This window comes from Liolophura sinensis, chromosome 13, assembly GCF_032854445.1.
Source record: "Liolophura sinensis isolate JHLJ2023 chromosome 13, CUHK_Ljap_v2, whole genome shotgun sequence".
In the NCBI taxonomy this organism is placed as follows: Eukaryota; Metazoa; Mollusca; class Polyplacophora; order Chitonida; family Chitonidae; genus Liolophura; species Liolophura sinensis.
This window is the reverse complement of record NC_088307.1, coordinates 2,669,797-2,684,658: the sequence shown is the minus strand read 5'-3', so window position 1 is coordinate 2,684,658 and position 14,862 is coordinate 2,669,797. Positions and strand designations below refer to the sequence as shown.

Genomic DNA, 14,862 nt, shown 5'->3' with positions numbered 1-14,862 from the left:
GTTTTCGGAAAGCTCCCTGCTGAGCTCTTTGCCGCAAAATACTGTGGACCCACCATCGGTGTTTTCTCTTTTTACGCTTCTTTAGTTGCAACAACTTATATGACATTGCTATTATGGCAAGGTCTGAATCTTGCTTTAAAGCCACACGTCGTGAAATGGAGGAATGCGACATGTTTGCTCTGATAAAAACGCACCATGAATGAAAGAAAACGCATAGGTTACCGCATAAATGGAATCAGAGAAAGCGCATACCGCATGCCGTATCCGCGTACCGCGTGGCGTATACCGCAAACCGCATACCGCGTATATGGAATCTCAGCTTAATTCTCCCATAATCGGGGCTTCCGCTAGCACTGGCCATTGTCGCAAATTTAGAACAATTTTTTGGAATGGTGATAAAATTTGAAAAAATGCGAATGTTTTTGGCGACAAATTTATTTACTTAAGAAAAAATACAAAGGTTATACAAAATTTGCCATAAGAGTTTCTGGGGTTTTAGCAGTTTTTCGCAGTTTTTCTTATGAAAATAATTCACTTACTTTCATTTCAAACGACCTCATCTCGGCGAAACAACAACAACACAGTTGTATGGCGATTACTTGACAGAAATCTACAAATGGAGTTCAGCATTGTTGCATGTTGACTTACTGTAAATAACGCTTGAAATCATTTTTGTTAAATAACGAATGGGAATCATGGCATTTTGGGGGATGCATTTCATTGCCAAATGTAAAAAAAGAGAAATTTCAAGAGAAGTAAATCAAGGTAGAGTTACACCTGTAAAGGAAGTTACCTCCCATGAAAAATTTTAAACTTTTCCACTTAATAAACTATTTTTTTTATCCGAAGTTAATTAAACGTTTTAGAGTATGTGCCGATAAATAAATGTGTACGCCATCTCTTTTTCTCGTGTCAGACTGTGTTACTCCAATGTACAAATCATAATGTCCCATTTAAATAAACTCAATTGTCACAAATTAATTTCATAAATTTTTCTGATAGAGAAAATTACATTTTACTAGGATCCTACAGATAGGTTGAAAAAAAGATTGATTTTTTTTTTCAAAACACAAAAACATGCTGCCAAGCATTGGTCCATTATTTTGCGGGCAATTGTTATAAACGTAACTAGAGATATAGCTGGAAGAGACCAAACCGATTCTAGCAGCTACACCATGGCAGATAAACAAATTACAGAAGGAGACCTACAAGAGCCATGGCCGTTAAGGAAGTATGGCTAAAGAAAAATAGTATTTACTACAAAATCTGATGAGTGGCTAAAAAAAATACTGACCCAGAAGAAGCCCTGCGTTTTTTTTTTTCTTTTTTGTTTTTTTTTTTGTTACTGAGCCAAGGCTGGGTCAAAGAATGTGTCGCATTACAAAGGTGAAGGGCAGTATATACAATATATATATATATATATGTCAATATACATGCATGCAGATTAAATCTATAATTCAGACTTAAAATATAGTCTATAATTTGCACCATGGTATGTTTAAACTAGCCTTGAATTCAATTCTCCTTGAATTTTATTTTTATATACCTGTACGAACCAGACTACACGATAACAATCCGTAAGAGATTCTCCTGCCACGCCTTACAAATGTTGAAAGCGCAGTTGCCTTGCATCAGTCTGCTGTGACTTATACTTGCCATGGGATGCAGTAGATGGACAATTCACAACCTGAGGACACGTGTTCATCAAACGGGAACATCTGACCGCTCCAGGTCAGGGGCATGCTGTAACCAATTACAACTTCCGTTTTTCGGGAGGACAATTGTAATTCTGTGTGCTTTAGGGTGTAAAGTCTTTTTTCGTTGCCAGCTTGCCATTTTTGGTGTACAGGTGCATGCTTGGTATAAAAATGATGGAAATTGTCTCAGCTTTGGGACTCTCTCTCAGTTTTCTCAGTTTTAATGATGAAACTTTGAAATTTTGGGCGACACAAGGAGATGATGAGGCTACCGGTGACGTCCCCTTGGCGATGCGAGATACCCATCCCAGCCCCCGTCGTTATTGGCCACGGAAAGTTTGGGACTGACCTACAGCGCTAAACGTTAACATTGTCCCTTATGGAAAATTAATGGGGGTCTGTGGCCAGTGGACGGCCACATGTGACGACAGATGTCGATGACACTCAAATTCGGTTACCTCCGTTGCATAATCGTTTTACGACTGCAACGTCAAGCGGTAATAACACACTGTTTTGGGTCGCGTAACAGTCCAAAACATTCGAAAGTGCTTGCGCGCTGACAATCTTCGCGCCCGACGTCCTTATGCCCGATTCTGACACAGGTAAACCATATTGAACGTATACACTGGGCACAGTTTCACTTGTGCTGGAACCGGAGTCAATGGAATAGGGTTGTGTTTAACGACGAATCATGTTTTATTTACGACAATCTTTGTGCCGGACGTCCTTTTGTCCGATTCTGACACAGGTAAACCATAATGAACGTCAAGACTGGGCACAGTTTCACCTGTGCTGGAACCGGAGTCAATGGAATAGGGTTGTGTTTAACGACGAATCATGTTTTATTTACGACAATCTTTGTGCCCGACGTCCTTTTGTCCGATTCTGACACAGGTAAACCATAATGAACGTCAACACTGGGCACAGTTTCACCTGTGCTGGAACCGGAGTCAATGGAATAGGGTTTTGTTTAACGACGAATCATGTTTTATTTACACTGCGATTTGCCGATGGAAGAGTTCGAGCTTGGCGTCGAAGTGGTGAACGTCACGGCCAGTGCTCCGTTCTTTGGTAGCTTAATGATTTGGGAAGCTTTCTGCTGGAACGTGCGCTCACATGTTTTTCGTGGGAACCTGAATGCAGCTGGGTATTGTCACCAGGTCCTTGACCCAGAGCTGATGTCATGGACCCTTAATTATGGTCCAGGCCTCCAATGCCAACATGACAATGCAACAACACACACAGGTGTTTTGACACGAACTTTCATGCAAAGTGTGGTTATTGGCGTCATGGAGAGGGAGTCGTGATCAACTGACCTCAATCGCACAGGGCACGTATCCGGATGCTATTGGACGTCAACCTATCCGGATGCTATTGGACGTCAACCGCAGAATGGTCAAGAGCTGGGCGCCATGTTGGTACAACAGTGGCGCAGGTTGCCTAGTGATGTGTTCACTCCAATACAGATAACTAGTCTGTCTGATTTATCCACTAGCAACACACTTTGAATTTTTTTTGTTCGGTAAACAAATCCACTGCTAATACAGAGACAATTTAAACCTAACCGTAAGCTTCATTCAGATTTAGGGATATTCTATTCAGAGGCCCGTATCTAGCTATTAGTCCAAACGCTCTCGACCCTAATGATTCTTGCTATGAAGTCATAGCTTAGGGGTACTATCAGGATAGAGTAGCATGACGTCAGCCACTTACCCATCATCCTGATGCCACTGTCACAAAATTTTGTAAATCAAGACCGCTTCGGTTGACTAAAGGTTAGAGCGCCCGACTCGAAATCGGGAGACCCGATATCAAGCCCAGGTCGGGTCGTACCAAAGGCTTTAAAAATAGTACTTGTTGCTCGCCTCATGAACTTGCCCTGCCACAAGAAGACACAGTATATGTACACACACCTAATGACTCCTCGTCGTTATATGACTGAAAAATTGGTAAGTGGGACGCTAAACCCCAAGCATGCATTCATTCATTCATTCGTAAATCAAATTTCTCGTAACTTCTTTCATAGATGACGTTGTCTGGGTTGTAGCACCATAAGGTGATGTGGTTTATGGAACAAGTTGTGAAAAAAACTGATGTACGAAATTTTGTGAAAGTGGGCCCTGTTCATTGCATGTGTCACCTCCCCCCCCCCCCCCCCACCACACTCAGGCATCTTCCACGAAGACGAAAACAAACTTAATATGTCTCAATGTTTTTTTCTTCGATTTTATTACCGAAATATAAATGATATACATGAGACATTTCAGCATAACACGGAGTAATGTTATAAATGATGTTCAGCAACCATGGATACAGGCAGAATGTCTTAAATGTTGTTCTTTAAATCCCGAAAAAAGAAATTACTGTTATGGCCCCGGATTCACGAAGCGATCTTAGATTTAATACAAAATTTCAGTCGTTAAACTTTGTATGTTCCTTTCTATTATTTTAACTGAAATTTTTTTTTACAATAACTTGCCCAGAATTTACGTTGTTAAGCAATATTTTGATATTATCTAGTAAGAAATAACAATTTTAAACTGATTTGAAATTTTGACTCAAATCTGAGACTGCTTTGTGATGTGGGACCAGCAGTGCATTACGTTAATTAGAAAATAATATTTTGTACATACAATAATACGGCTTTATCGACATGTAGAAGGAAAGTTCGAACACAACTCAGAATAACGCGATATTAGGGTGTCATACGTTGAGCCCTAGGGATAGTATTGGCCACATCCTGACCGGGAAAAGTCGAGCTCTTGCTGACTTCCTCTCCGGCCATACGTAAGAAGGTCTGCAGCCACCTGCGGATTGTCGCGGGTTTCCCAGGGCTCTCCCCGGCTTCCTCCCACCATAATGCTGGTAGCCATCGTATCAGTGAAATATTCTTGAGTACGGGGTAAAACACCAATCAATCAAATCATATCTGATTATTAATAAAGACCAATGGAAAGTATATTTAAGGTCGTGCACACAACCATAGTATCGGGGAACGGCTCATTTTATAACTCTCATCTGTCTGGTGGTCACGTCAGTCATTGCAGTAACCGGGCAGGAGGCTGTGTCTCAAGTGTAGGCTACGTGAAGATTTTCCTTCGTAAATGACTAATTTACTCATTTGAATGTTTTTATTTTTTGTACCATTTTCATGAGTGGTGGATACCGGATTAAAACCACTTATCTTTGGTAAGTTAAGGTTACTGTGACATAAATCATATTCGTGTATGCGGCTAACGTCATGTAAGACCAAACAAAAACCTTCATCGGCTTTTATCTACAACATGCAGCTTTGCCAAGTTTATCCGGGATTTATCCATCGCGTGATAAAGAAATCTGTGTGGCTTTGCCAAAGCATCGTATCCCCCGTCATGCACACATGTCTTTGGTGTCTGTGACATTTGAAACTTCACTTGGGTTCGAGTATATACTAGTAGTTTTTCAAATCCAAAACGTTTTCCATGATGCAATACATAAATGATTAATCCTGTAATATAGTCTGTAATATTGTATTATATATATATTATATTGTATTGTAGCGAGACCATTGGAAGTAAAAAGTTGCCTGTCCGAGTTATTGGATTGGAACCGAGCGCCTGGTCACTTAGCAATTGGAAGACAAGCACCTTAATTAAAGCACGACCTGCTTTCGTTTCGTAAATGTCGTTATGCGGCCATTCGTTATTATAGGTACATACAAATTACAGGTATTTTGTCCAAGTAATTAATTCATCCAAAGTGGATCGATCTCTGACCAGTAGGGTACAGGTTCGAATCCAGACCTTAATGATTTGTCTGCGACTTTAGCATGTTTGTCAGCTACTTGGTGAAAGGGTGTTATGTTTCATCCAGGACACTCCGGTTTCCTCTGTTCATAACCTTGACAGCTGGTGTATGAGTAAAAACTTCAAGATTTCGCCGTTAAACACCGTTTAAATCAAAAATAAATGTAACAAGTGTTTTCTTATTTCTACTAACGCTATGTTGTGCAATAATGACCTCATTTTGTCGGAGTATGGCGGTGTCAGTTTCTTGACCAAGGATTTCCTATAATAGCGTGGTTTACGATTATAGGATGCACAGTTCGAACCCCGCCTACAGTAGCTTAGGCCTTCTGTTCAATCCGGTCCTTGCGATGACGTTTGGTGGACAAACTGATGACGTTGTACATAGACAAACTTCATGTGTCACCCAGACAACTTTCACTTCCCCCCAAACCTTCACCTTTCACACAGACAGTCTTCACCTTTCGCCCAGACAACCTTCATCTTTAGTCAGAGGCAACCTTCACGTACCTCTTCTTTCACTCAGACAACTTTCACCATTCCTCCCAGACAACTGACATCGTTCCTCCCAGACAACCTTCGCCGTCTTACTCAAACCATTCAGCCGAGACGCATGGATTTTTACAGAATCGTTCAACCTACTAATATAATCCTTGGTAACCTTTGGTTGATTTTGTTGTTTTTTTTTTAAGATCAAAACTAGTTTTGTCTTGATTCAGTCTTTTGATAAATGTTTGAAAGTTGAAAGCGGGAATGGAAAGCTGTATCATCATCTTCCTGTACAGAGCAGTAAGCTTTAGCATGAATAGCTCAGGCATCAGTGGCCAGACCCGTACGAGTTTTGTTGATATCGGAAGCAGAATCCAGAAGCGCTTGCGCATTACATGCGATGGTCGTAACCGGTTTTTGGAATTTGAGCGCTGAGCGCATGGCCTGGTCCAGATGTCTGAAAATAATGCAAATGAACATCGATCAAAACCTTCCAAAGTCACAAACGCAATTAAATATGGATATATCGCTATACAATGTTGACGAATTATATTTTATGACATTTTAAATAAGGTAGTCTTAATTGAAGTTACCATTCAACATGGAATCCCTTCTTAGCGTTTTTCCGTCTTACCATTACATTGTAAAGAAGATACATGACACAAATCAAAGTTTTTTTTAACCAAACCATCTCAATACATCCTTACGCAAAAACTGAAAAAAAAAACTGAGAAACTCTCCTACGTGATTAAAATGAATCACAGTTAATCACTCAGTAGGCTATATTTAACACGTCATAACTGTTAAATTCTTTCGTCCTGAAAATCATTCTCACACGGGGCTTGTACATTTTTGTAACAAATGTTTGTTAATTTTTGAGGTAGCCATACTCATTATGGAGCATGTTTTTCGGTTTCAGCAGGCAGCTTTCAACACGAGTCCCCTGTCTATAGACTTCAGGCACGCCCTCCCCTCATTCAATGTGGTTATTATAAGCGGTTACGTCAAATTAGTCTCGTATAAAGTATTACGGCTATTTCTAGGGACGTTATAAACTGTATATGTGCGCAATGAAACTTGTAGATGAATGCAATAGATTCACTTCACAGTATACGAGTGCTTCGAGTTTTCATGCTATAATGTCTGAGTGACATCCATTTCGGCCCTGTGAGCGACAAATTAGTGCATTTTAACACGGCCAGATATACAATAATGAAACTTATCCACGAAAGATGACTTATATTTCCTGAAATACATATTTTAGAAGGGTGACAAGGTAAGTCAGGGGGGAAAAATCATCTTTCGTGGATGCCACTATTTTATATACCCGCCCATGGTAATTTGCACTGTCTTGTACCATAAAGTGACGATGTTACAGGACAAAGTAACCTCAACATGACGTCGTAATGTTAAAACTCAGATCTTCCCTATCGTAGAGTTGGCAACAGTGCCCAACACAAAATGTTATCATTACTAATACTGTTTACCGTTAATGTTTTAAGGCAGTTACCAATATGTTAGTGTTTTGTCAGTTTTTGAAAGAAATGAAGAATTTCTGCTTGGAGTAACATCCACAACTCCGCCCCCACCTCACAGAACCGGAGGTTGCCATGGTGACACAATATTATATATGACTCATTTTCAGCAGTAGTGGTTAAAGAAGGTGTACAAGCTGGAATGTTTAATGTATTGTAGAGAAGACGTACATCACGTACATTACCTGAATGTTTGGCGATGTAATTTAATTCTTGAGCTGAATCTGCTTATTGTCTTTCCTTTGGCCTACAACAACAACAACTTACCACGTCATCTAGGCCGGGGTTAGGGGTCAAAGTTGAACATGTGGAACAGCATGATGTAGCCGTCATCTCGTTTTTTCCATATCACCATGTGACTGTGAACATATCACGTAAACGCGGATAGAATGTTGTGGAACGGTGCGACTGACACACTGTGTATAGAACGTATAAAGTGTATCGTACAGAGTCAAATATTGGTTGACTAACTGAATGACTGAATGATTAATTGTTGCTTAAGGCTATACTCAAGACTTTATCACTTAAATAGTTACGATCGAGATCGATGTTATGGTTGGAGAAAAAACAAATGTAAAGGCGACCTTCAACGAACGTAAGATTGTGCAAAGACTGCCGCAGGAGTACAGTCGACCGTTTGTTGCCACCATGTAAGGTCCTTATAATCAGTGCAGAAAGAGATAGAATCTACAAATACCCTGTCCAAGACCGGGATTGAACCAGCATCTTTGAACATTGCGGAGAAGTTCGCGATAGGCAACGAAAGTTTTATCCTACCCAACATTCTCTTTAAGAATTACATGTTCGGTAAACAGAATGTTGGGTGGGATAAAATTTTCGCTGCCCATCACCCTGCCCGAAGATGAAAAAAAAAATTCCAAACATGGCAGTCATTGATTTGAATCGTCCGAATCCAAAGTTTAAACGGCTTGATTACTGTTGAAAGATGGTTTACCATTGCTGGCTTTGACATATTGCATTTCGGACGTTTTAGGGAATCGGTGGATAGCAAAAATAAGGTAGGGTTCGAGCTGGGGTTTTTTTGTTTTGTTTTGTTTTGTTTTTTCGTTGAAATGGTTCTTGTGGAAGTCCTTAGGGCCCAGCTGGGTGTTACGGTTGCTTAGCTTCGGGTTAGACAGAGGCTGACTTACTCGACAACGGCAGCAGGAGAACCATCCGGTTTAAAGATCCGGAAACCTCCCTTACTGACAACAGTGTCTTCTGACGCCTGCGACACCGCTTCAGTCTCCATGACGACCCGATCCCAGTTCAGTCTTGACACCAGCGCGCGGAAAAAATCCGCCAATCCTAAGTACAGGAAAGTACATCATGATTGCGGTTCCCCCCACTATAATGCTGGCCGCCGTCGTATAAGTGAAATATTCTTCATTACTGCGTATAATTGCAATCAACTAAATAAATTAAATAAATAAACATTATGGTTACTGTAGTGTATAATCAAAGCACATATTTCGAATAGATACCGTAACCAAAGCATATTGTTCGCAAGGTTATCATAATGATTGCGCATTTTTCATAAGGTTGACCAAACCAAACATATTGTTCACATGGTACCGTAATGAACAGTATTTATCTATAGTTACTGTAACCAAAACATTGTGCACGGTATATTTACTGTAGCCAAAGCCCATTGCTGATGTGGTGACCTTAACCACTGCACATTGTTCACATGATACCGTAATGAACAGTATTTATCTATAGTTACTGTAACCAAAACATTGTGCACGGTATATTTACTGTAGCCAAAGCCCATTGCACATTGTTCACATGATACCGTAATGAACAGTATGCATTGTTCACATGTCAGGGTAAGCAAAGCACATTCTTCATACATTTACCTTAAACCAAGTATATCTTTAGAATACAGAATACAAATCCCGTATATAGTCAAATGGATATGTATCTGGTATACCTTCCCTGCCTTTACGAGACCTCTTGCCGGCCGGCACCAGTTCGCAGTCGTGCGTGTACATCGTCTCTAGCTCTGCAAAGTTCTTCTCGTTCCATAACTTCTCCCATTGCTTCAGCCGCAAAATGATCAGGTTTTCAATATCTACAAAGTAAGTCAAACATATCAGGTCAGCATTGTGTTGCGTTGTGTTGCGCTGCACTGCATTGGCTTGCTTTGCGTGGCTTTGTTTTCATCTGCGTTGATTTGCGTTGCGTTTCTTTGCTGTGCGATGTGTTGAGTTGCGTTGTGTTGCGTTAATTTCCTTTGTTTTGTATTGGATTAAATCTACGCAAATTTCTTCATTTGTAACTCACAAAGACAAAGTTACCATAGGTTTTTTCCCCTAAATTTAAGCTAAATAGATTCGTGACGTTCGTGACCGCATACAACTGTTTCTGTCCCTACCGCAAACAACTGTTTATATCCCCATCACGTACAACTGTTGATGTTCCCACCGCATACAACTGTTCATGTTCCCACCGCATACACCTGTTTATGTCCCCACAGCATAAACCTGTTTATGTCCCCACCACATACACCTGTTTATATCCCGATCGCATACAACTGTTGATGTTCCCACCGCATACAACTATTGATGTCCCCACCGCATACATCTGTGTATGTCCGAACCGCATACAACTGTTGATGTTCACACCGCATACAAATGTTTATGTCCCCACCGTATACACCTGTTGGTGTCCCCACCGCATACAACTTTTTATGTTCCGACAGCATAGCCTGTTTATGCTCCCACTGCATACACGTGTTTATATCCCCACCTCATACAACTGTTTATGGTCACACCGCATACAACTGTAAATGTCCCCACCGCATACACCTGTTTATGTTCACACTGCATACACCTGTTCATATCCCCACCGCATACAAATGTTTATGTTCACACCGCATGCAACTGTAAATGTCCCCACCGCATACACCTGTTTAAGTTCCCACAGCATACACCTGTTTATGTTCCCACTGCAAACACCTGTTTATATCCCCACCGCATACACCTGTTTATGTTCACGCAGCATACACCTGTTTATGTTCCCACCGCATACAACTGTCGATGTTCCCACCACATACAACTGTTTATTTCCCCACCGCATACACCTGTTTATGTCCCCACCTCACACAACCTTTTATGTTCCCACAGCATACACACCGCATACAACTGTAAACGTCCCCACCGCATACACCTGTTTATATTCCCACCGCACACAACTGTTTATGTTCACACCGCATACAACTGTAAATGTCCCCACTGCATACACCTGTTTATCTCCCCACCGCATACAACTGTTTATGTTCACACCGCATACAACTGTAAATGTCCCCACTGCATACACCTGTTTATCACCCCACCGCATACAACTGTTTATGTTCACACCGCATACAACTGTTGATGTTCCCACCTCATACAACTGTTTATGTGCCCACAGCATACACCTGTTTATATTCCCATCGCAAACACCTGTTTCTGTTCCCACCGCATACACCTGTTAATGTCCCCACCCCATACAACTGTTTATGTTCCCACCGCATACACCTGTTTCTGTTCCCACCGCATACACCTGTTGATGTTCCCACCGCATACAACTGTTGATGTTCCCATCGTATACACCTGTTTATGTTCCCACTGCATACAACTGTTGATGTTCCCACCTCATACAACTGTTTATGTCCCCACCTCATACACCTGTTTATGTCCCCACCGCATACACCTGTTTATATGCCCACCGCACACAACTGTTTATGTCCCCACCTCATACAACTGTTTATGTTCCCACCGCATACAACTGTTTATATCTTCACCTGATACAACTGTTTATGTTCCCACCACGGACAACTGTTTATGTCCCCACCGCATACAGCTGCTTATGTCCCCACCGCATAGAATGAATGATTATGGCTTAACGCCAGATCGGCAATATTTCAGCCATATCGTGGCAACCCCACCGCATAGAACTATTTATTCTAAGGGGATCTGTTCACATCTATATACACAGAGCTCATGCCATTATCGTCTGTTTACATTTGACATTCTATATATACATATTTGACTGGGGTTTATTTATTTATTTATTTATTTATTTATATATTTATTTATTTATTTATATGATTGGAATTAACATCGCACCTTTATATCCTGGACTATTTCATGTATATAAACGTCGGTAAGGTTAATGGATGGTGTAAACCGGACAGAGCTAACGAGCGCAAAAAACACCACACAATGTCAGGAACGTACCGGACAGAGCTGGCGAGCGCAAAAACCACTGTACAATGTCAGGGACGTACCGGACAGAGATGGCGAGCGCAAAAACCACCGTACAATGTCAGGGACGTACCGGGCAGAGGTGGCGAGCGCAAAAACCACTGCACAATGTCAGCGACGTACCGGACAGAGATGGCGAGCGCAAAAACCACCGTACAATGTCAGGGACGTACCGGGCAGAGGTGGCGAGCGCAAAAGCCACTGCGCAATGTCAGGAACGCACCGGACAGAGGTGGCGAGCGTAAAAAACACTGCGCAATGTCAGGAACGTACCGGACAGAGCTGGCGAACGCAAAAACCACTGCACAATGTCAGGAACGTACCGGACAGAGCTGGCGAACGCAAAAACCACTGCACAATGTCAGGAACGTACCGGACAAACTTCCTGACTAAAAGCCACTGTCGTAACATACAGAGCTTCAGCTCAAACCAGGTGCATGCTGTTTTGTGTTTACCGTATATGCTTTTTTGTATTAACAGCAGCCCCTTGGTTTACCCCTGCATGGGTGTGTATATATAAATAAAGGATGAACCAAAATAGCTATATCTATGGCGGAGTGTAATTTAAGTAAGTGCGTCATTGGAGTATACCTTAGAGTGCATAAAAACAAACAAAATGGCGGTTGACGGACGGAAAAGAAATTTCGAGTATAGGCCAATGTACATAACATGATGGAGAAACTCCAGGCAATGTACAAACAGATCGAATCCTTGAAAATAACGCAACCAAAAATCCACTTTGGTCCAAGCTAATGGTTTTGTGTTGTATAATTTTATGATTACTGTTATCCTCAGGAGTACATAAAAGCATAATTCCGCCAAGAAACAATTTCCCAATGTAAAGTGACGTTCCGTTATTAATCAGTGCAGTCGTTTCCCCAGGCTGGTGTTCACTACACATTGTTACCTATTGCTAACAATATTCCAAATTATCATGATTATTTAACCAGTTCTACGAAATAAATTTGAGCTTAAGTCACTCACCTGACCATGATGACATTTCATCGGGATAAACTTCAGTTAAAATACACCAGTAATCCAAATAATACGTCGTTCAGTGTACACATCTGAGCAATCTCATTCAGGGTTTGGTCTATTTTGGATACGCACGTGTTTCTTCTAGTAAACCTACTTCCTGGATTGCACACTCTGCTTGAAAATAGTGCATACGGCATTGGAACATTTTGTGTAACACTACGCCCTATATCAACTTCAGCGTTTCGTATTAGGGTGACTATATATGAAGGCACTTTGCGGGAAGACAATGTAAGTTTCTGCAAAGCAGTAACGTTTCTTAGCAAATGCAATATTATAGTGTCATCTGGTGTATGACGATTTGTACGTTTTTAACATCTGGAGCTACTTTATGTGAAGTATTTACTTTCTCTTAGCATGGAGAGTAACGCCGGCGGGGTTTGCTCCTGCGATGGAGGCTATACAAACTGCAATGTGATACCTCTTCGATGTTGCCTTCTATGCTCTGGTTGCCATGGAAACTCGTTACCAGAAATAACTGTGATGGGAAAACGCACTGTAACAGATGTACATGCACGACGCCACCAAAACCCCCCACCCCCGTCTCCCCGTTTGTGTGGATCTCTGTCTGCCCTTGAGATATATTATGCCACCCTCCTCCAATCCCACCCTCCCCATGCATATTTCCCACTCGGGTCGTCAAATAGATAAAATAATTATTCGCTACTGATACAGTACGTCAGGGGGTAAGACTTAGTCATCAGTTTATATGGTTTCTTGGAGTTACTATAGGTAACTTGGAGTTATTGGCCGACAGTAAGAACGCAACCCGGACACTTTCTACATCAGCCCTCGGTAGAAACATGCTGAGAAATAATTTATTGTTCATCTGCTTTTGCAAATATAAAGTCGTATCACTGTGATATTTTTTTTTGTTTAATTTATGTCTTATTTACACGAAATAAACATGTACATGTTTATTTTTCTCATATTGCCCAAATTCCCACCTCTCAGACAATACCAATTTAACCAATGTCCCATCTATAGTAAGATGGAATAAAGTTTGTTAATAATTAGGCCTGTGATGCTAATTATCTTTATTGTTCTTTAATAGACAGCAAAAGTTAATGCGCTCTGCCGTACATTTACGTACAATGTATGAAATCAACTTATTTTAATTTTTTTGAAATAAAAAATTTAGGCTGAGTAAATATATATAAAATACCGGTCACAGCGCACAGACATCAGATATGACACCTACCCAGTTACACTATATTGTCAGAAAACATGACACTCACACAACCACAGTATAAACACATCAGACAAGGCACCAACCCAGTCGCTATACAGAGATCAGACATGCCGCCTGTCCAGTCATAATATGCAGACACCAGGCATGACACCTATATATATATCCAATCACAGAATATTAACACCAGAAATGACACCCACCCAATCACAGTATATTAACACCAGAAATGACACCCATCCATTCACAGAATATTGGTAGCAGACACGGCATGCACCTATTCACAGTATACAGGCAACAGACTTGACATCTATCCACTTGCATTATGCAGACATCAGACATGACGCCTATCCAGTTGCATTATGGCTACGCCAGACATGACACCTATCGAGTCCACAGTGTACAGACACCAGACATCACACATATTCAGTCACAGTATCCCGTTGCATTATGCAGACATCAGACATGACACCTATCCAGTTGCATTACGTAGACTCCAGATACGACACCTATCCAGTCGCATTATGCAGACACCAGACATGGCATCTATCCAGTAACATTATAAAGACACCAGACATGACGCCTATCCAGTTGCATTATGTAGACACCAGATACGACACCTATCCAGTCGCATTATGCAGACACTAGACATGGCATCTATCCAGTAACATTATAAAGACACCAGACATAACACCTATCCAGTTGCATTATGCAGATACCAGACATGACACCTACCTAATACTGCGCTCAAACACGGGACATAATTGGTGTAATCATTGTGGGAAATTATCTGCTTCCACGACATGTGTACGATGGTAAAACCCATGTTTCCATGACTGGTGCATGATGGGAAATTGTCTGGCGCCACGACATGTGTGCGAT

General features: G+C 41.2%; 1 protein-coding gene across 1 annotated transcript; it reads right to left on the bottom strand.

The window, feature by feature from the left end:
* Positions 1-6,004: 6,004 nt before the first annotated feature.
* On the bottom strand, positions 6,005-12,840 carry LOC135480728 (uncharacterized). Its single transcript, XM_064760645.1, has 5 exons — positions 12,741-12,840; positions 9,440-9,580; positions 8,658-8,814; positions 7,774-7,865; positions 6,005-6,428 (listed from the first exon to the last, which is right to left on the bottom strand). The coding sequence occupies exons 1-4, from the start codon at positions 12,754-12,756 to the stop codon at positions 7,793-7,795; spliced, it is 387 nt and encodes a 128-aa protein (XP_064616715.1). The 5' UTR covers positions 12,757-12,840; the 3' UTR covers positions 6,005-6,428; positions 7,774-7,792.
* Between the last annotated feature and the right edge of the window lie 2,022 nt (positions 12,841-14,862).

What these genes read in the sequence shown, in the direction of transcription:
- LOC135480728 (XM_064760645.1), bottom strand. An exon ending in GTCTCGTAAAGGCAGGGAAG is followed by an intron (nt 8,815 to 9,439) that starts GTATACCAGATA and finishes TCCTGTACTTAG; the next exon opens with GATTGGCGGATTTTTTCCGC. An exon ending in TCTCCTGCTGCCGTTGTCGA is followed by an intron (nt 7,866 to 8,657) that starts GTAAGTCAGCCT and finishes ATATGTTCACAG; the next exon opens with TCACATGGTGATATGGAAAA.